Raw genomic sequence first — 20,264 nt, forward strand, 5'->3', positions numbered from 1 at the left:
CATTAGTCATTTAAACTTGCAGCAGCAATTAAAGAGGAAATCCAAACAGGCATATGCTGGGAGTATAGCACAAAATTACATTGAACAGCACTATGGGGATAAATTATTGGTATTCACAGATGGGTCAAAAGATCCTGAGACTGGACACACAGGAGTTGCAACTTTCATCCCACAGTTCAGGGTTGCAATAAAGGAAAGACCCACAGATCGTTTATCAGTATATGCAGTTGAACTTGATGCTAATCTGATAGCATTCAAATGGTTAGAGGAGAACAACAAAACAAATACATTAATTGCATCTGATAGTTTGGCAGCACTCACAAGCATTAAATCTGTGAAATCATGTAGACAAGATATTTTATTTGAAATTCATCATGTAATACGCAGGATGTACAATAAGGGCTTGAGTGTCTGTTTTGTTTGGGTTCCTGCCCATGTAGGAGTAGAAGGAAACGGGGATGCTAACATACTGGCAAAACAATCACTTTATTTGCAAACAGTAAACATTAAAATCCAGTTAAGTAAAGCAGAAGGTAAAACAATCATAAAGAGTCAAATGCAAAAAATATGACAAGAATATTGGGACATGAATGACACAGGAAGACATTTTTATAGCATCCAGAATCATGTGGGTTTGGGAAGGAGGGTGTGCAGGAACTGAAAGGAAGAGGCAGTCGTTACTCGTCTCAGGATAGGACATACTGGAATACATCAGACACTACACAAAATATGTAAACATCCAACTGGTAGATGTGCACATTGTGGAGATTCAACATCAGTTAAGCATGTGCTGTTACAATGTAGGGGATATGAGGAAGAAAGAAAGGCTCTAAGAGCAGCATTATTCAAGGTTAGGAACCTACTCAGAGAAACATCAGGGATAATGTTTACTCATCTAATCATGTATCTCAAAACACAGGGTTGATAAACAGAATGTAGTCCTTTTTCCTTTTCTTTTTTTAATTATTATTTTCCTGCCATTCTAATGCTCCACACTCCAGTCCGGTAGGTGGCGGTAATGCACCTGAAAGCTGGTTGCCAACCACCAATCCAGGCAAAAGAAGAAGACAATATAGAGGCTCTTTGGTAGCAATAGAAGAAGAAGTAGTGGGTGGGTCTGTACCGTGATGTAATGGCTGTATGTACCTGCAGGCCGCTGCTGATACTATCTTCGTTGTGCTTCGTAGACGACATGGTGTCTGATAAAGAGAGAAACCTCCGGTTTGTTGAGGTGTCTGTATGAGTCACTGACCGTGCTGCTGTTGACCACAGGGAGAAAACAGCTCGTCATTAAGCCTGAGCTCGGTGAAGCGCTCGGTGCCGCCCCCTCTGCTAGCACAGCTAACGCTCTTACCGACATACACTCCGGGACAACGTTAGCAGTTGGTTAGCTTGTAGAGGTTTTAACAGCACCGGTGCCAGGATGCAAGAGGAGTATTTGTGAAGACCGCCCCCATCTACGGTAAGTCCCAAAACTGGAACATGAAACAGTCTGTTATTCGGTTAGCTAGTGTAGAAGCTAAGTGAATGCAGTTAACTTGACAGGCTATGTAGCTTGATGATTAGCATGTGTCCCCAGTTAACGCGCTAACATGTTATCAGGCCTGAGGAAGTTACAGCAAACTGATTGACAACACAAAGACCGGCAGTCAGACCTGTGACTGATTCAACAGAGTTTACGACGATATGTGACGCAATAGGCCAAACGTTAGACAGCTGAACGACCTGCTAGCAGAGGCTGCTATTTAACTTTATTCAGCTGGATCTTCCTGAGTCGGGTTGTGCTGATGGTTCATGTAGTTTCATTATCCGGTGACAGAGGACATCGTGACATTTACCCGCGTTACCTTCAGACTGTGTGAAAGGTCACAGCTGGGTACCGGCCTTCACACACAGGCCTACAGGTAACAACTGATTCACCTGCAGCTCCAGCTTTGTGCTTTGTCAAGTCACGAGGCCGCAGTTTGTTGTCTGTGTTGGAACATAGTGGGAGGCGGTCCTGGTGTTTTGTGCAGTTACTGACCAACATGTAGGAGTCAGGTCATGTCAGATACCGAGGAGAAGGACAACAATCTCAAATACCTGATATTTACATTTCAAACCTAGACAAGCATCTGAAATACAGAAGGTAAAGATCTTTTTGATATGAGTTACTGACCAACAACTGACCGTCTGAATTATAGAAAATAAAGATCTTTTCAATATTACCAACAATGAACAGGCTCCTCCCTCAGATTTCATGTACCACTGGAAAGTGCAGATGAGAGCTGATGTTGTTGAGACTGTTTCAGGGAGTGAATGAGAACAGATTGTCATGTTGTAGTTATTTACCATACAAACAGCCTGTAAAGTTATAAAATTATTTTCCAAATCATGTTATTTCCTCAAATCCCAGTGGCCATCCTCTTTAACCTGTGTATCTCTGTATTTACATATTTGTAGTCCATGACCTTCTTCATGTTAGAGACTATGTTAATGAGCCACCTCTACATTTTTATAATCTGCAGTAAGATGATTTTATTAATTAAATTTCAGTCAGCAGTAAATATCACCAGTGAACATGTTTGCTCACAAGTAAGTAGCTGCCTCATCTGGACTAGAGAACTCTGGCAGTCTTCACTTCGTATCCCTGTCCTTGAGCGCTGCTTCCACATCAACAGAGAAAAACTTTGGTTATGTCCATACAACTGTGTTTTAATTTTAAAACAGTGTTTTCAAACTAAAACAATGACACACACACAACAGTCACAGAGTCAGTGACAGCAGAAACATTCAAACTCCACACCACACGTACTGTGGGAACTTGTTTGTCAAAGAGCCTGAATGTAACAGATTATATTTAAAACATAAATACCACATATGTAAATGTTTTTGGATTTCAACGAAACATTTTCCAGACCTTCTTCTCAGGCTGTTTTTGATGTCTCACTCTGTGTCTAGTGCCATGTCTCTGGTTTTCTCACGGCCCAACACCAACGCAGTCCATAGCAAGAAGGACAAGAGACTGATGGCAGAAGTGAACGCATCGCCGCTCAAACACTTTGTCACAGCAAAGAAGAAGATCAATGGGATCTTTGAACAGTTGGGGGCCTACATCAAGGAGAGCGCTTCCTTTCTGGAAGGTACCCATTCTCCTCTGAAGGCACTTCAACATGTTGTACCACATAAACACCAGGGGCCAGAGTCATAACTGATGTGTACACACAAAAACCATGAGGATGCCATTTCCTGCTCATAAACTGGTCTTTATAAACACAGTCTGTGTCACCTCACACATTCCTTTCACCATGTGAACATACAATTTTCAAAGAGATCCAAGTTACAGCAAAGTGGAAATACAAAATAAGATGAGACACGAAGTTTAACTTGAAACAAAATAACCAACTTCACGGAGCTTCATTCATTATCATCGTAAGTTTTAGAACTTTACATAAACAGAAATAATTGCGTTTAATGTCCTGAGGAAGAATATACACAGTCTTCAGTGTAGACTTGCTGAGACCTAGGAACAACTCTATAACCCCACTGAGTTGGCCACTTGATCCTTTGATCAAGGAGATACTACTTACTTTATCAACCACCGTCTGTCCCTGTATAACACCCCTTCTTCCCTCTTACATAACCAACGCTTCATCGTCATAACAACATCTTCAGTCTAGGGGCCTTCCTGCCCTACCTATGGATATGCTGATCCAGCCTAAGAGCCCCTCCTACCCTCCTGATCACTTGAACCAAGGTGTTACACTGCAAGACCTCTAGAGAACATTACTTTTTGTTTCTAACTTCCTTTCCCGTCTGACCAAATGTCTGTAACCCCAGGTCTATGCAAATACAGTTGTCCATCCCATTGTCTTCAACTGTATAAGTGTCCCCCTGCCCTACACTGTGTGTCAGTCTACTGCCTCAGACCCGCTCTGTGTCAGTTGGCTCACCGTATCCTGGGATACCAATAAACTTGCATCACTACAGCAAACTTGAAACTAAGGACTTGAGTGAATTTTCTTCAACAGTCCTTATTATTTATTGTGAGTCATTTTGTAAACTGTTGGATACAATTTTGATATTGACTAACCACAGTGTTAGAGACTGTCCTGAGCCTCATTAAGACTCTCTAGTCCCAATAAATGAAGATCAGAGTAAAACAGGACTTTAGATTAGTGTAGTTGTACTAAAGCAAACTGATGCAGGTTTTTACCTCAGTTTCACAATTCACAATCAGTAAAAATGTTCTTCTGTCTCATCTTTCTTCTCTGTGTCTGATCACTTGTGGTGGAGACAGTGTTCTTATACAAACTGATAAAGGGAGTTTTCATCTATTTATGGAAGGAGTGGAAATGATGCTCATGCAGATGTGAGTGATTTTTCTAATGCTGAACCATGTGAACGCACAGCTTTATACATCTGCTGAAAAGAATCTGTATCATGAATATGTCTGGTTTTGTGCGGCACATAGTTTTAGTTATGAATCTACAGAGTTTTATGGATCTGACGTTAGCTTGTTTCTTATGTGTGGACACCTGTCATGGAATGAGAATAATGATCAGGACATACACGTGCCAAACATGATGCAGTCTTCATGCTGCCAGGTGAATTAAGAGGCTGTCTGTGGAAACTTCTCTCTGATCAGATACTCACAAAAATGAGGAGCTGGACCCGGTCACCACAGAGGAGCAGGTCCAGGATGTCCGTGGTTACCTCACAAAGGTGGCAGGGATTGGAGAAGTGCTCGCCCGCAGGCACATGAAGGTGGTCTTCTTTGGGAGGTATGTACATCTGGTTCTTTCCCAGTCTAGTTCTTCTTCATCTTTGTTCCTTGTTTTCTGTTGAGCTGGACCTGAAGTGGAAACCTGTGCAGAGCGTGCAGGTTGTGTGGGCTAAGGCTGACAGGTTTGTGGTTTGTTTCACAGGACCAGTAATGGGAAGAGCTCAGTGATCAATGCCATGCTCTGTGATAAGGTGCTGCCGTCTGGAATAGGACACACCACCAACTGCTTCCTGAGGGTGGAGGGCACCGATGGCAACGAGGCCTTCCTCCTCACTGAAGGCTCAGAGGAGAAGAAGAGCATAAAGGTGAGCAGAGCTCGCTGACAGGTGTCTCCGCCTCCACACCTCCAGTCCGAATGTGTAACATGTCGTCCTGTAAACAGCTGATGTGTTTTTGTTGACAGACGGTGAACCAGCTGGCCCACGCTCTCCACCAGGATGAGGACCTGGACGCCGGCAGCTTGGTCTGTGTCATGTGGCCGAAAGCCAAGTGTGCTCTGCTGAGGGATGACCTGGTGCTGGTGGACAGGTCAGACACAAGTAAACACTAACACCAGGAAAACACTGGCTGTGTGGCGTGTGCGTTGCATCTGTGGAATGTATTGGTTCTCATTTTGGCGCCCACGTTAATGAGTTAGAGCGACACACTGCCTCATGACTGTGTGGCATAATCTGGAGGTTTGGCGTCTCACCTCTTTTTCACATGCCCAGCAACATCACAAAAAACGGACTTATTTCATTATAGCTTCAATGTCCAGGCTATGACACAGACGTGAAAAAAATTATATATATTTTTTTACCGTTTTAGCAGTTGCATGTGGAGCCAGAGATGTTTTCTGTCAAAAATAAATCTGAAATTAATTCATAATGAAGTTTTCCAACATTCAGTAACCTGTAAACTCTATGTAGAGCAGTAGAGCTGCAACAGCAGAGACACAGCAGGGGTGAACACACACACAGCACAGGCAGTGTGTTCCTGTCGTAATGATTAAAGTTGTTAAATAAAAATATGTCATTCATATCAATTCATGCATCATCTAATTTCATCATGACAAATAGGCCTGTCCTACAGGAAAGAACAGTTCATGGTTAATCTATCTAATATTGTGTTAGTCATAATATACAATGATTTATTGCTTGTGTTTGTTGAATAATACAGAAGATAAGGAACTTAAAAAAATAATGCATATTAAATCCTAATCGTAATGTTGGTAAAAAAAAAAAATTGCAATTCGATTATTTTCCCAAATTGTTCAGCCCTAGGTGGCCTGGAGGTTCATCTTGTGATAAAATATACATGTCACAAGTCTTAACAAATTTGGTCTGTTATGCAAAATGCTACAAACACGAGAAAATGTGGGCTGAGATTCACGCTGTTGCTCTACTTGTGCGCATCCAGAGTAATCAGTACTGATCACCTGTGTCATAGGAATCAGTGCAATCATCATCCTGGGTAAAAACTGTAACTGGCTGTACCTTGGTAAAGGTTTCCACCATAATGAGGCTGTATCATTCTAACAAGGCAGAGGTGGGACCCTGCTTGTTGTGGTAGCCATGATTAAAATGATGATGATGATGTTTGGCAATCTTTGCAGCTGACTCACTCACCTCCTGTTCTTCCTCCAGCCCAGGTATCGATGTCACCACAGAGCTGGACAGCTGGATCGACAAGTTCTGCCTGGATGCTGATGTGTTTGTTCTGGTGGCGAACTCTGAGTCCACACTGATGCAGACGGTGAGACGTGACAGCTGAGTCAGCATGTTGACAATGAAAAACACAGAAACATGTGGACTGTTTATGATGAGATCTTTACATGACATCAGTGTATGACGTGTGTCCACAGGAGAAGTCCTTTTTTCACAAGGTCAACGAGCGGCTCTCCAGTCCGAACATCTTCATCCTCAACAACCGCTGGGACGCTTCCGCCTCAGAGCCTGAGTACATGGAGGAGGTCAGCAAAAATAGACTGAGAATGTTAGAATATGGTGGAAGGTTTTAAACTTTGTATAGTGTCTACAGCCTAATGCTGCAGGTAGTAGTAGGATGTCTAGAGGAAGCAGTTTGTTGTCTTGTCATGATATTCATGTGTATCCATGAATCAATAATTTTATAGGTTGGAGTGACCTGAAAGATGACGGAGCTTCTTTAAGTGTTAATTGACACCAAGAGAGCAAATGCAGTGAAACTGACTGCTGTGTCTGATAAATGATTCTGATCACATCCTGTACTGACTTGGTGTGTCAGGAGTGGAGCGTTACACTGCAGTCCTCTGCATTAATGTAACACATCTGGCAAACAGACAGTGTCTGGTATATTGTGAGGAAACAAATATAAAAAGCAAAATGAGTGTGATGCCCTGATCACGTTTTTTGCCACTGATCATCTGTGAGTGAGACGGGCTGATCCACGGTCGATGCCGATGATTTTTGGCAGACATTGCAGGGCTCCAAACTGCAACGCATATGCGACTATATTTGTGAGTGTGAGTTAAAATGACACGTGGTCCTTGCATGATCATCAGAATGCAGGTGCAGCCGGGAACAGACAGTGACAGGGAGCTAACTCAGCACCCGTGATCACGGTATGAGGGCAATGTTGTGTGTAGTGTAACGAAGTGGCCAGTTCAGTGTAGACACTTGTAGACAACTTGTTACCAAGTCAACGCAGTTTAAGCTTGAACTCCTGAAATTTAAGCACCAAGCCTGCTGGGACTGAGCCCCTCCCCTCTTCTTTTCAAAGGGAGAACAAAATGGTCATTGGATTTAACTTTGCCTGTAACAGAGCCAGGGGTTAAACTGCCCGGTGAAGTAAACCTAATAGCATGTGAATAGCATACACAGTCTCTAACAGCGCAAATAGCACAATTAGACAGTGGGTAAAATCATTTTGCTCTGTGGTCGGTTTCTGTTGCTGCGTGGTAAGGTGCTGACAGCAGGGATAGACAAGACCGAGAAAGAAAGAATTCCTCAGACCGTCAGGGCAAAGTGAGAAATATCCAATAAATCAGTTTTTGTCATTTATTCCCATGATGCTCCTCTCAGGCCGTGTGCATGCAGGCAGGTGTGTGAGTGAGTTACTATGGTTACCGCAGCGCTGTGTGTTTTTGTTGCTCTGAAACTTTCAGAAAGATTCAGTAACAGTTTTTGGGTCTGTATAGTTTTACAAAAATCATGAATGTTATAGTACCTCATTACTGAAATCTAGTGACATAATTTTACATTTTTATTAAACATAATTAAAGAGGAGGAAGCCTCAGAGCCTCCTTCATGAAGAAATAGGCAATGTTTAAAAAAGGGGCGACCAAATCATGGCTGCAACCAGTGAAAAAGTTCGTCTGGAGCCCTGCATGACAGATGGTGTACGTTATATCAGTCTCACACACTTTGTAAAAGTTCCACACGGCTGACATGTTGTTTGTTTCTGGTGGCCTGTCGCACGCCAACACAATGAACAAAGTGGGACGGGACTACACTACACAACACAGGGCTTCTCTCAGCCTCAACCACAGGTGATCTGTTGTAAGGTGATCGTTGACTAAAGCATTTATTCTGATCCACCAATCACGTATTTTTTAATGAAATTGGCCGAAATTGATCAGCGGCCGATCAATTGGGGCATCCCTAGTTGGCACCAGCAGCAGGTAGTCAGTGTGCAGAAATCATGTTCTTCTGTCTGTACATCCTTCCTCTGAATGTGATATCTGAAGCTGTTTGTTCTCCTCTCCAAATATCCAATCAGGAATTATTTAGATAAACTGATTAGGGCTGCACCTAAAGATTATTTGTTTATTGATTAATCTATCCATTATTTTTTCAATTAATCTAACTATTATTTTTAATTACTTGATTAATATAACAACGAATTTACCCAAAATAAATTTTAAAAACTTTAACATTTGTATTTCAATATTTTTGCTCTTTAATACCTTTGTGTTTTTCCTGATAAAATTGTCATTTTTAACAGTTTCACCAAGTGCTGCACATATTTAGAATCAGCATAACCTCAGCTAATAATGTCACTCAATAAAGACTTCAGTGCAGTATAATAGGTTAATAGCCCATAAAACGAAAGAAAACTAACATGGAATTTTTCCTTATTTTATAGATAAAAACACTAAACCATAATAAAGAAGGAAAAATTCAACAGAGAAAATTGTATTTATTTGTTTGAGTTGTTCCAGAGGTGATTTGAAGTTTCTATCTTTATCTGTTCATGAGATAAGCTCATTCTCTGGAGCAGTATTTATGGGCATTATTTGTCTGCTCCTTGAAAAATCAGCTCCAAATCCTCCGCTGCATTAATATCTGACTGTCACATCCTTCTGTCTGTTTTCTGTCACTTCGATAAACTCTAAACAACTTTTCACTTTGATATCAGAGTAAAACAGCACTGCTCACGTTCAGTCTGGGTATTATGCTTATGCGAAGGCAGGCCAAGCCTCTGAATCAGACACTCTGATTGGCTGTGGCCTCAATAATTGGTGCCTATAGGAATGTCTGATTCAGTCACGTGACGCTAAATGTCACTGGCAAAGAATGCCTTAACACACAGACAGAAAGCAGCAATGTGCCAGAAAAACTACTCCAAATATTCAGAAACTTTCAATGTAAGTTTCTCGATCTAAGTCAGTGAAAACGCACGGACCATCAGGGGCTTGGTAGAAAGCACCGATCGTCTAGTTTAAGGAGAGAAAAACGACACGTCTCTAGCGCAAACGGTCGCGGAGCAATGGCGCTCTACAGACAATGTGAAATTTGGAAGCGTATACGCTCCCATGGGCCTTTAGGGTTAAAACAAACAATTATGAGAAAGTGTGCACTGTAGGGCATTATTCCCCAGCAAGCTACAGTTCATCCATGTTCATGTCTGTGTCATATTCATGTAAAGTCCACACAATGAAACTATTAACTAGTGAAAGGTGTTATGGTATCATATCAGTATGACTATCAACAAATGTTTCCCAGTTTATTTCTGCTTAAATCATGCATTTATCAAGTTCTATAGAGGAGATTTAAAAAATCGCAATATATTTTGTGTATCGTGATATAGCCTAAAAATATCGTGACATTACTTATAGGGCATATCGACCACACCTACCTCAGAAAACACTATTTAGCCATTACTCAAGACTTCACACAGTAATTATGACAAAATTTCACACAAATCATATTTCATAGTTCATATTTTCTATGACTCTGGATAAACAGGGATGTAACCTGAAACTAGTGGAGGAGGTGGTTCTAGTTTCTTAATGTTACACACCTGTCACTGTGAATGTGTTAAATGATAAGGGAACCAGCAGAACCAGTTTTCTGCACCCTGACCTTCATCTCCTAGGTTGGTGGTCAGGTGATTATGTCACTGTGTCACTGGGCCAACATCACTGTCAAAAGCTGTGTCCCTTCCATTACTTGTTGTAGTTTGTGTTCTATAAAGTGTACTGTTGTTGTGTCAGGTTCGCAGGCAGCACATGGACCGCTGCACCAACTTCCTGGTGGATGAGCTGGCTGTGGTAGACCGGAACCAGGCCAGTGACCGCATCTTCTTCGTCTCTGCCAAGGAAGTGCTCCAGGCTCGAGTACAGAAGGCTCAAGGGATGCCTGAAGCAGGTGAGCATGGTGGTCAAACCTGGAAAAGCCATGGAATTTGAACATTGTGTTTTCCTGGGGTGGTTTTGGAAAGTGGAACCACAGGAGGTTCTGTTTGTTTTATGAATATACCTTCATACAAAGTAATCAAATAGATTTTCAATGCACTTAACTGTTCCACTGTTGTGTATCAGACCAAACATCAAATTTTAAACGTTTGAGCATTCTGTTTTTAATTTTCAGAACAACAAAATCATTAATTTAGGCAGAAACAAGGAAAAGACCATGATCATTTCCTTCTAATAAGCCTCCGCTGATAAAGATACTGAGTTATCACCCAGGCTGACTCTGTATTTAAGTGTCTTCATCCATCACAGAAGGTTCAGGCATGAAACTGGTTGATGGATTTGAGGAAATCCAGTTTTATTTTGTGTCGCTGTGATCAGAGATTTACTTTTATCAATTCTAGAACTAAACAGCTGTACGACTGGTTGATACAGTATATTTAATTAAATACCATTACTGAGGTACCAACTGAAATGTGCTGATGCTTTCATTTGATACATAAAACAGAAACACTCTGTGAGTAGAGACTTGCTGATTTAAATCTAATATTTTTTTTTATTCTAATATTTTTTACATTAATTTCTCAGTTATGTTCTAAAGATTATATTTGTGTGTTGAGTGGGTTAGTACAGGGTTACATGGTGTGGTCCTGTTTCAGGTGGAGCCCTGGCTGAGGGATTTCAGGCCAGAATGTTTGAGTTCCAGAACTTTGAGCGGAGATTCGAGGTGAGATCCTGATCCACGAACAGTTGGAACCAGATTTAAATAATCAGATACATTCATCAATGGTGGATGTTTATCCAGTTTATTGATCACCGTGACTTTAAAAAAAAGTTTACAGCTGACTGCATGAGCCACATCACATCAGTATCTGTCGGAAGGAGGCTTCCTGTCTGCACTGGACACACACATAACTTTTCCTGTGTGTGTGTGTGTGTGTAGGAGTGTATCTCTCAGTCTGCGGTGAAGACCAAGTTTGAGCAGCACACAGTGAGGGCCAAGCAGATCTCTGAGGCTCTGCGTCACATCATGGACTCTGTTCACGTTGCTGCACAAGAGCAGAGGTGAGTCGAGGGTTAACTGTGTGAAGACACATTCACACTGTTGCACACTGTGTGGACAGCGGGTTGTCAGTTAGTTCTTGTGTGTGTGTTTCAGGGTCTACTGTCTTGAGACCAAAGAGGACCGTCAGGACCGGTTGGAGTTTATAGATAAGCAGCTGGACCTGTTGACCATGGACTGTAAGGCCAGGATCAAGAAGATCACTGAGGAGGTGGAGAGACAGGTGAACCCCATCATGATATCATAACTCACCTGAGCTTTAAGCTTTCTCCTGTGTCTTAGTAGTGATGTGATGTGCTTGTGGGATCAATTTATTTCCTCAGTTAGCAAAATTAAAGTCAGAAGTAGGTCAGTAAAAACACAGATGTAAAACTGAGGTGAACGCCTCAACAGGAAGTAGTTTTCACCCCGCTCTGTGCTCATGCTCAGGTGTCTAATGCCATGGCCGAGGAGATCAGGAAGCTTCATGTGCTGGTGGATGACTTCCACATGGACTTCCACCCTTCATCAGTGGTGCTCAAGGTCTATAAGAACGTGAGTTTAAAACATATACAACACCTCTCTTACTCGTGAACTTGATTGGGCTGGAATGAGCTGGACAACATTCATCATAGTGACTGAAACTGAGGAAACAAACCTTTCATTAGCATATTCCACCACAGGTACACTCACCTGTGCACACACCTGTCCATACTGTCATATCTGGGTGTTGCATGCCAACAGCAGGTTGAGTCAGTTGTCTATGAGCACATGCATTTGGCTCAAGCCTACAAACAGTCAAACATTTGTCCTTCATCCAAAGCACAAAGAATCATGGGTATTAGTACTGCTGTTGAGTTCTTTGAGGTGTTAAGCTGCGTTTCGACCAAAACTTTCTTCAGGAGCTAAAAGGTTCCTGTGGCCCATTGTTGTCTGCGTTTCCACCGCGGCCATAAGTCCCGGGAAGATTATGCAAAATTATTACTTGACATTACATTATTCAAAGCACTTTGAGGAGATAACATGAACGAAAATACGGGACAAATTGCTTCCTGTATATATTCAATAGCCTACAGGACGCGGTATTTTATTTTCAAATATGGGACGATCCCGTATTATACGTAATGGTTGGCAACCTCAGTCACTCCGGTTGTTGTGGTCCTTTATTTTCTTGAAGTCCTGTTTCAGTTTTTTTTTACCTTTAAACATTGCGGGTGAAATAAAATGCAGCGAGTACTCAACCAGAAATGTTCAGCACTGCAGACCCCATCCCCCAAAGTTCCTGAACCTTTGGAAAGTACTACCCCCCCCCCGACCAGGGACCTTTTTGGGGGTCTATCAGTTACCCTGGAACAAAATTTAGACCCTGGGTTCTGTAGTGGAAACGCGCATAGTTCCTCAAAGTTCCTGATTCCTGGGGAAAGTTCCTGCGGTGGAAACGTGGCTTTAGTTAATGACCGGACAATCCCTGCTCTGTCGGCAGTCAGCTGTGTGTCAGCTTCAAATTTGATGCAAACATTCACTAGGATTCAAGGAAGAACTGATTAGATTTTGGTGGTCAAAGGTCAAGGTCAGTGTGACCACACAGAACACTCCTTAGCTATTATGTAAGACTTCAGAATAGTTATGACAAATGGTTAATATTTTATGACTTTTATGACTCTGGATAAACAGGGATGTAAGCTGAAACTACTGAGTGGAGGAGGTGATTCTGGTTGTTTTCATTGGTTCTCGTTGTGGTTATTTTTGTTTTCTTTTGTTGTAGGAGCTCCATCGGCACATAGAAGAGGGTCTGGGCAAGAACATGTCAGAGAGGTGTTCCACCTCCATCACCAGCGCCCTGCAGGGCACACAGACCGACATGATTGGTAACACTGTTCACAACCACCCAGTCTACTATCGCTGCACAGACCACAGTCTGCTGTAATGATTTTAACTATGAGCACGATACTGAAAAGATTTTCTGCTGAATAATGATGTTGGCCCAGCTGCGTAGAGCAGACTACGTAGCCAGTCTGCAGCACGCTCCCTGTTTCCTCCATTGTACTCTTACATTTCTAGACTTTACTGCTGAAGGATTGAGTTTATATGCTGATGAGAAGTCGTCAGTTTTATTAATATATCTCCACATCATAACAGAGCACGTCTAGACCGGAGTCTCTATAATACTATTTGCAGAACCAACATCCCCTATGAGCAGCACCTGTTGACAGTGAGTGGAACTAGGCTCAGGTTGCACGAGGTTGATGATTTAATTAAAGTTGACTGTGTATTTAAAATATGTGACTGAGAGAAAAAGAAAACCAGACTCTCAGATGTTTCTAAATCATTCATCATAGACAGACATCAGATCAGTGGCTGAGCTCCACAGATCCTGTGTAGAGATGGAGAAGCTTCCAGAAGGAAGGACAACCATCAAATCTGTTTCCTACAGACTCTGAGAACTGAGACCAAACAGTACAGTCCTGGTCTCATCAGACCAGAGAATCTGGTTTCTCTCAGAGTCCTTTAGCTGCTTCTTTACAAACTGTCCCTGAGGAGAAGCTTCATCTGGACTCTGACATGAAGACCAGATCAGTGGAGAGCAATGATGGTTGTTTCTGGAGGTTTCTCTGGAATTTATCTTTATTGACTGATGTCAGTGTGATAATTCTGTTTTTCCTTTTCAACACATTTGAGATAGACAGATAGATATGTACTTTATTTATCCCCTAGTGGAAATTCATATAATTGCGTACAACAATATTGCATATTGTCTTAAAGTTTTTGCTTTGTGATGATGGAGTATTGAGTGTAGACTATGGGGGAAAAGAAATTAAAGCATGAGATGGTAACAATTTGTGAACAAACTGAAGCGTCTGAAGGTAAAATGTTAGAATCAGAGAAGAAAACAAACGAGCCACAGAGTCGTTCCTCTAGAATTACTGTAGCTTCACATCCCACACTGATAGCTGTCTAACATTACCATGGAGTTAAATACTGCAAAGCTGTTCACCATGAACTGACTAATACTCATGTAACTGTGTGTGTGTGTGTGTGTGTGTGTGTGTAGAGGGTCTGAAGCCTCTCTTGCCCAGCCCAGTCAGAGAGCAGGTAGACAAGCTGGTTCCTCGTCAGTGCTTCAGCCTCAGCTATGACCTGGCCTGTGACAAGCTGTGCAGTGACTTTCAGGAGGACATCAGCTTCCATTTCTCTCTGGGCTGGACAATGCTGGTCAACCGCTTCCTGGGGCCCAAGAACACCCGGAGGGCCCTGATGGGCTACAACGACCAGGTAACGCCCCCTCTCCCCGCCCACTGCTGAAGCACCTGGATGTTTATTTGGATGTTGCTGCTGTCCTCAACTCTGACTGAAATCTTAACTGAACCGTCTGTGATGTCGCCTGCTTTATTTAATATGACCTTGCATCGTGAAACCTCTCAGAAACCAGTAGAATAGCACTCCTTCACTTCACAACAAAAACAATGAAAGGTGAAGTTAGTGATGCTCTTGCTCCTCTGTCATATTACTGTGTTATTGATGCAGGTTGATCATGAAACTATATTACGTTAGTTAATGTTTAACGTTTGCACAAGCCAGGGAACTGATTTTTCACCTGACAACTTTAGTAGCGCTAACACTTACATTTATGTTCATTACAAACTTCAGGTTTGCTAGACTAGCATTAGCTTCCAGTGTTTCCAGTGTGGGTTGCTCTTACCTTCAACATCGTGGATGTAAGATTCAATCTAGTTGCTGTTTCCTTTTTTTTTTTAAATCCGCTTGTGGATCCTCGCAAATTCATCTGCCCATTAATCAGTTCGGTCGAATAAAAGTGAAGAAAATAAGTTCAGTTTCAGTTCCCACAGGATTTTTCTCCAAGAGGTTTCCCACCCTCAGCGTGACGTCAGAGGAAAATGGCCGCCGTGTGAATATGGTCTAGGGACTCAGAGATCACAGATTAGTACTGTTACATAAAAAAAAGAACAAAGTTCTCATTAATCATAAGAACACACTGTAGCATCATGTTTGATCTCTGAGCCGGTTCTCTGCTGTGGTCTCCCTGCAGGTCCCTCGGCCCATGGCCCTAACTCCAGTCAGCACCAGCATGCCTCCATTCCCACAGAGCTCCATGACCCAGGAAGAGCTGATGGTCTCCATGGTGACAGGTCTGGCCTCCCTCACCTCCCGTACCTCCATGGGTGTCCTTGTGGTTGGTGGCGTGGTAAGGAGACACACACACACACACACAGAGTCATGACTGTTACCATGGTAATCCTGGTTTGACGTGTGTAAAAAAATTTGTCATCGGGATCACGTTCACCATCATGTTTCTGCTCAGTGTGTTTAAGCCTCATGGTGCGTGTGTGTGTGCGTAGATCTGGAAGGCGGTCGGCTGGCGTCTGATCGCCCTGTCGGTGGGCCTCTACGGGCTTCTCTACATCTATGAGCGGCTCACCTGGACCACCAAGGCCAAGGAGAGAGCTTTCAAGAGACAGTTTGTGGACTACGCCAGCGAGAAGCTGCAGCTCATCGTCAGCTACACTGGATCCAACTGCAGCCACCAAGTCCAGCAGTGAGCCTGCCAACTAACCACACACTGACTGTCACCTGAGAGCAGCGTGGTGCTTTGTTTAGTCACTGATGTGACGAACCTGCTGTGATCTCAGTCTAATTAATATCAACCACAGTCTTTGTTGTTGTGTTTCTGACTGTGTGTGTGTTGCTGCTGTGGTTCCCAGGGAGCTGGCTGGTGTGTTTGCTCAGCTGTGCCAGCAGGTGGATGTGACCCGTCAGAACCTGGAGGATGAGATCACTGACATGAACAGGAAGATCGAGCTGCTGGACGGTCTGCAGAGCAAGGCCAAGCTGCTGCGGTAAGCACCTCACCACAGTGTAGCACACACAGCTGGACAGCAGGACAGGTGTGAAGATATTGCACCTGTTCATATTACAGACAATAATTTGTCTTGTATTTGACTAGTGAAGGATGTCTCACACTGTCCTCACTATCACCTTAGAAACAGCTGGTCCAGGGGTGATGTCACCACTCAGCTCATGTAAAAGACATTCTGAATCAAGACATTTCAAGTAGAACATGAAGCTCTGAAATAAACACACTGCCTGTGTTGTGTGTCTCTGCCGCTGCAGCTCTATCTTTCTACATAGAGTTTACAGTTACTGAATGTTGGATTAAATTTCTGATTTATTTTTAACAGAAAACGTCAATAAAATGTGTCTGTCTCCACCTGCAGCGGCTACAACATATATTTATATTTTTCATGTCTGTGTTGTATTCAGATTCAACCTAGACATAGAAACTATAGTGAAGGTGTCGGTTTTATGTAATGTTGCTGGTATGATGTCACTACGACATCATCAGGTCTTATCTCTGTCTGTTTCTGCTGGAGAAGTGTCACACGTGAAAATAGGCGAGAGGCCAAATCTTTAGATCACATGACACAGCCGTGAGGCGTGAGATGCAGTGAGTCCTCTCTAAGCTGTTAACAGTGAAGCTGAAAACCAAGGCGTTCTGCAGCCGCCACACATCAGCGTACTCCTGCTCTTACACTGAGGCAGCAGCATCAAACACCTCAGTCTTTCACATTAACACTGTGCTGCTTTCAATCTTTGGTCAGCTAATCAGCTTCCTTCATACTCTGCACTCTGTCTTGTTGTTGTTGAAGGCAGACTTCACACTGTCCACTTCCAAGGTTATAATATCAGTGGAAACGTCTCCATCGACCTCTGACATGTCTACAGGTGGTCAGTACAGATCAGTAATTGTACAGACTGAAATACATGTGTCCACTCTTTGTGTGAGCTGGCTGCTGGTTTTTATTTTCTTCTACTCTTTATTTTTGTTTTTGTTGAGTTGTAAAAAAGGGAAAAAGTGCCACTCGTTCTTTGAAAACACAGTAAAAAATGTAAGAAGTGGTGTTGAGTCTGTTCTGACCTTCACCCATACTGAACTGTACAACAAAGACAGGGCTCCTGTCTTTCATTTAAATACAGCCTGTTTCTTCATGAAGAACGCTCTCAGCTTCCTCTTCTTTAATGATCTTAAACAACAATGTAAAATCATCTCACTAGATTTGTGCTGAGCACAATTACATTCATGATTGTTATAAAAGCACTAACCTGAAAACCTGTTATTGAAAGATGAGAAAGTTGCAGAGCCACAGACACACACCTGCCTGCGTGCACACGGCGTGAGAGGAGCATCATGGGAATAAATGACAATAACAGATTTATGGATATTTCTGTCTGAATAACTCGCTGTTTCTCTCTCTCTGAGTCTAATCACGCAGAGACCATGAAGCAAACTGATTTTACAACAGGCCATATTCTTACACTGGCTCTTACACTACACTGAGCTCAGTGTCTCTGTCTGTCCCTGTCCGCACCTGTCGGTCTCAGCGCTCCGTAGTGTGGAGACTCTGTCCTCGTGTTGTCATGGAGACTGGTGGTGGTGAAGTGGAGAAGCTGTATTTTGAATCAGTAGAGCTGTTTCCTTAACCTGTAGATCTGAATGTTCACATGTGGACATTATTTGTGTTTGTGTGTGTGTCTCAGGAACAAGGCGGGCTGGCTGGACAGTGAGCTCAACATGTTCACTCAGCAGTACCTCCACCACAGCAAGTGAAGACAGACTGAACTGCTGCTGCTGCTTCTGAACTGTAGGATGAAGAGAGGAACCAACATCACTGTCGTCAGAGGGACAGGACAGTCTGTACATCTGACGTGAGTGGAGGGAGACCCTGAGTGGAGGAGGTCTGGTTCTGTACACATGTTACTGTTGTATAAAACCAGAACTACATGTCCTGTCAGTCTGTGTCCCGGTCTCTCCAGAACTACATGTCCCCCCCAGTCTGTGTCCCGGTCTCTCCAGAACTACATGTCCCCCCCAGTCTGCGTCCTGGTATTTCCAGAACTACATGTCCCCCCCAGTCTGTGTCCTGGTATCTCCAGAACAACATGTGTCCTGGTCTCTCCAGAACTACATGTCCCCCCCAGTCTGTGTCATGGTATCTCCAGAACAACATGTGTCCTGGTCCCTCCAGAACTACATGTCCCCCCCAGTCTGTGTCCTGGTATCTCCATAACAACGTGTGTCCTGGTCTCTCCAGAACTACATGTCCCCTCAGTCCCTCCACTCTGAGTCCTCGAGCTGCAACAACACTGGTTCCTACTGAAGACATAGATCTTTAAAACACCTCTCAGATATAGAATATGTTCATCCTTAAAACCTGCAGCTGCACTTCAGTCTTCATGAGTTCAACAGAAGACGTGCTTTGGTTGGGGACTATTTTCTGTTGCGTTTGTTCCTGGCCGAACTCAGAGGAAGAACACGTGTCAGGACACACGATAAGAAACATAAAGATGAACTCATGGTTTTAGTCAGGTGTAATATTTAGAGCACTGAAGTTGATTTTACACTGATCTTTAATAACCTCATGTACCAGAGATGTTAGTATGAAATGAAGGCTGTGACTCAGCTGACGTGTCATCATCATCATCATCACCACATTATCTGCTTTGACGCTGACAGATGTTTTCATGTGTAAAACATCTGTGTTAGAGAAGACTTTGTGTGTATCATCTCTGCTTCCTCCTGTTAAACTCTCACACTTCTTCTTTTTGTTGCACTGAATGTGTGTGTGGTTAGGAAACCGCCGCTACATGTGATATTAATAATGATAATTATAGCCACATATGTTGGAGATGTGCGCGTGGCCAACAACAACAGTCCGCTTCTGAGGCGTGTATATAATGTAATTTAATAATCTGCCTTTCAATTGGAAACAAGGACACGTCAGACTGGATGGTCTGGGTCCTGGTCCTGGTCCTGGGTCTGAGTGAGTCCTGGTTGATTGAAACTATAGACTGTTGCTATGTGAACGGGTGGGTCTGCTGCCACACGACCCTTCATCAGAGTGAAGACGTGCACTTTACTGAGCTGCTGCTGCTTTAGATTCTTTCTTCTTCATAAAGGTTATAGACGATGCTGGAGGTGGAGGTGCCTGCATGCAGTGATTGTTGTAGATTGTTCACCTGTTGAAATGTTCAAACGTGTGTATGTAAAAAAATAAAATAAAATAAAGGTGACACAACCATTAAACAAGTGTGTTTACAGTGTGTTAAACCACAGGCTGAGGCCTATCACAGGCACTGAGTGAGGTTTCATCAGTTGTCATCATAAGTGGATATGTTGCATAATATTCTGAAAATTTTCTTTATGTTCATGTTAAAAACTGTTTGAACAGCCCCCTCTCCCCCAATCACCAGAGTCGAGGCCCCGCCCACAGCTCCCCACACTGACAGCAGAGGACCTGCTTATAGGTAGAGACAGATATACTGAATTCAGTGCTCTCTCTTTACAAGTAAGACATATTTGGGTTTCCTATATGATACAATGTTCCGAGAACTCTCCTACATTAGTTACCAATGATATATGTTAACAGGAAAATATGATTTCCTTGTCAAAATGGTCAAATGTGAGTGCAGCCTCCTGAAAGTTACAAAATAAAACTTTTTTGGTACTAACAAACTCACCAGGTGAGTCTGTTGAACCATCCCACTCAAACAAGTGTAATTGGCTGACGAAGTGGTACTTAACCCAATCAATTGCTCTCAGACTTAATGCTGACAACAATGGCACCACATGGGAGAGCACTGTCTGGAGACTTGAGAAACAGAATTATTTCATTGCACAGAAAAGGGCATGGGTACAAGAGGATTAGCAAATCAATGTTATTAAGTCTGGACACAGTAGCAAAAGTGATACAGAAATTCAAAAAGGATGGAAACGTCCCGGTTGTCGT

The 20,264-nt window shown here is 42.8% G+C and overlaps 1 protein-coding gene across 1 annotated transcript; it reads left to right on the top strand.

Moving 5' to 3' along the window:
• Positions 1-1,089: 1,089 nt before the first annotated feature.
• mfn2 (mitofusin 2) lies at positions 1,090-19,564 on the top strand. Its single transcript, XM_056385032.1, has 18 exons — positions 1,090-1,462; positions 2,941-3,122; positions 4,628-4,763; positions 4,908-5,070; positions 5,169-5,293; positions 6,391-6,499; positions 6,609-6,716; positions 10,221-10,374; positions 11,078-11,145; positions 11,362-11,483; positions 11,578-11,704; positions 11,911-12,015; positions 13,226-13,328; positions 14,513-14,733; positions 15,509-15,664; positions 15,819-16,015; positions 16,182-16,316; positions 18,016-19,564. Exons 2-18 carry the CDS (start codon positions 2,945-2,947, stop codon positions 18,083-18,085), a joined length of 2,277 nt encoding a protein of 758 aa, XP_056241007.1. The 5' UTR covers positions 1,090-1,462; positions 2,941-2,944; the 3' UTR covers positions 18,086-19,564.
• The last annotated feature ends 700 nt before the right edge of the window (positions 19,565-20,264 follow it).

The sequence above is a fragment of the Seriola aureovittata genome, chromosome 9, assembly GCF_021018895.1.
Source record: "Seriola aureovittata isolate HTS-2021-v1 ecotype China chromosome 9, ASM2101889v1, whole genome shotgun sequence".
Classification (NCBI taxonomy): Eukaryota; Metazoa; Chordata; class Actinopteri; order Carangiformes; family Carangidae; genus Seriola; species Seriola aureovittata.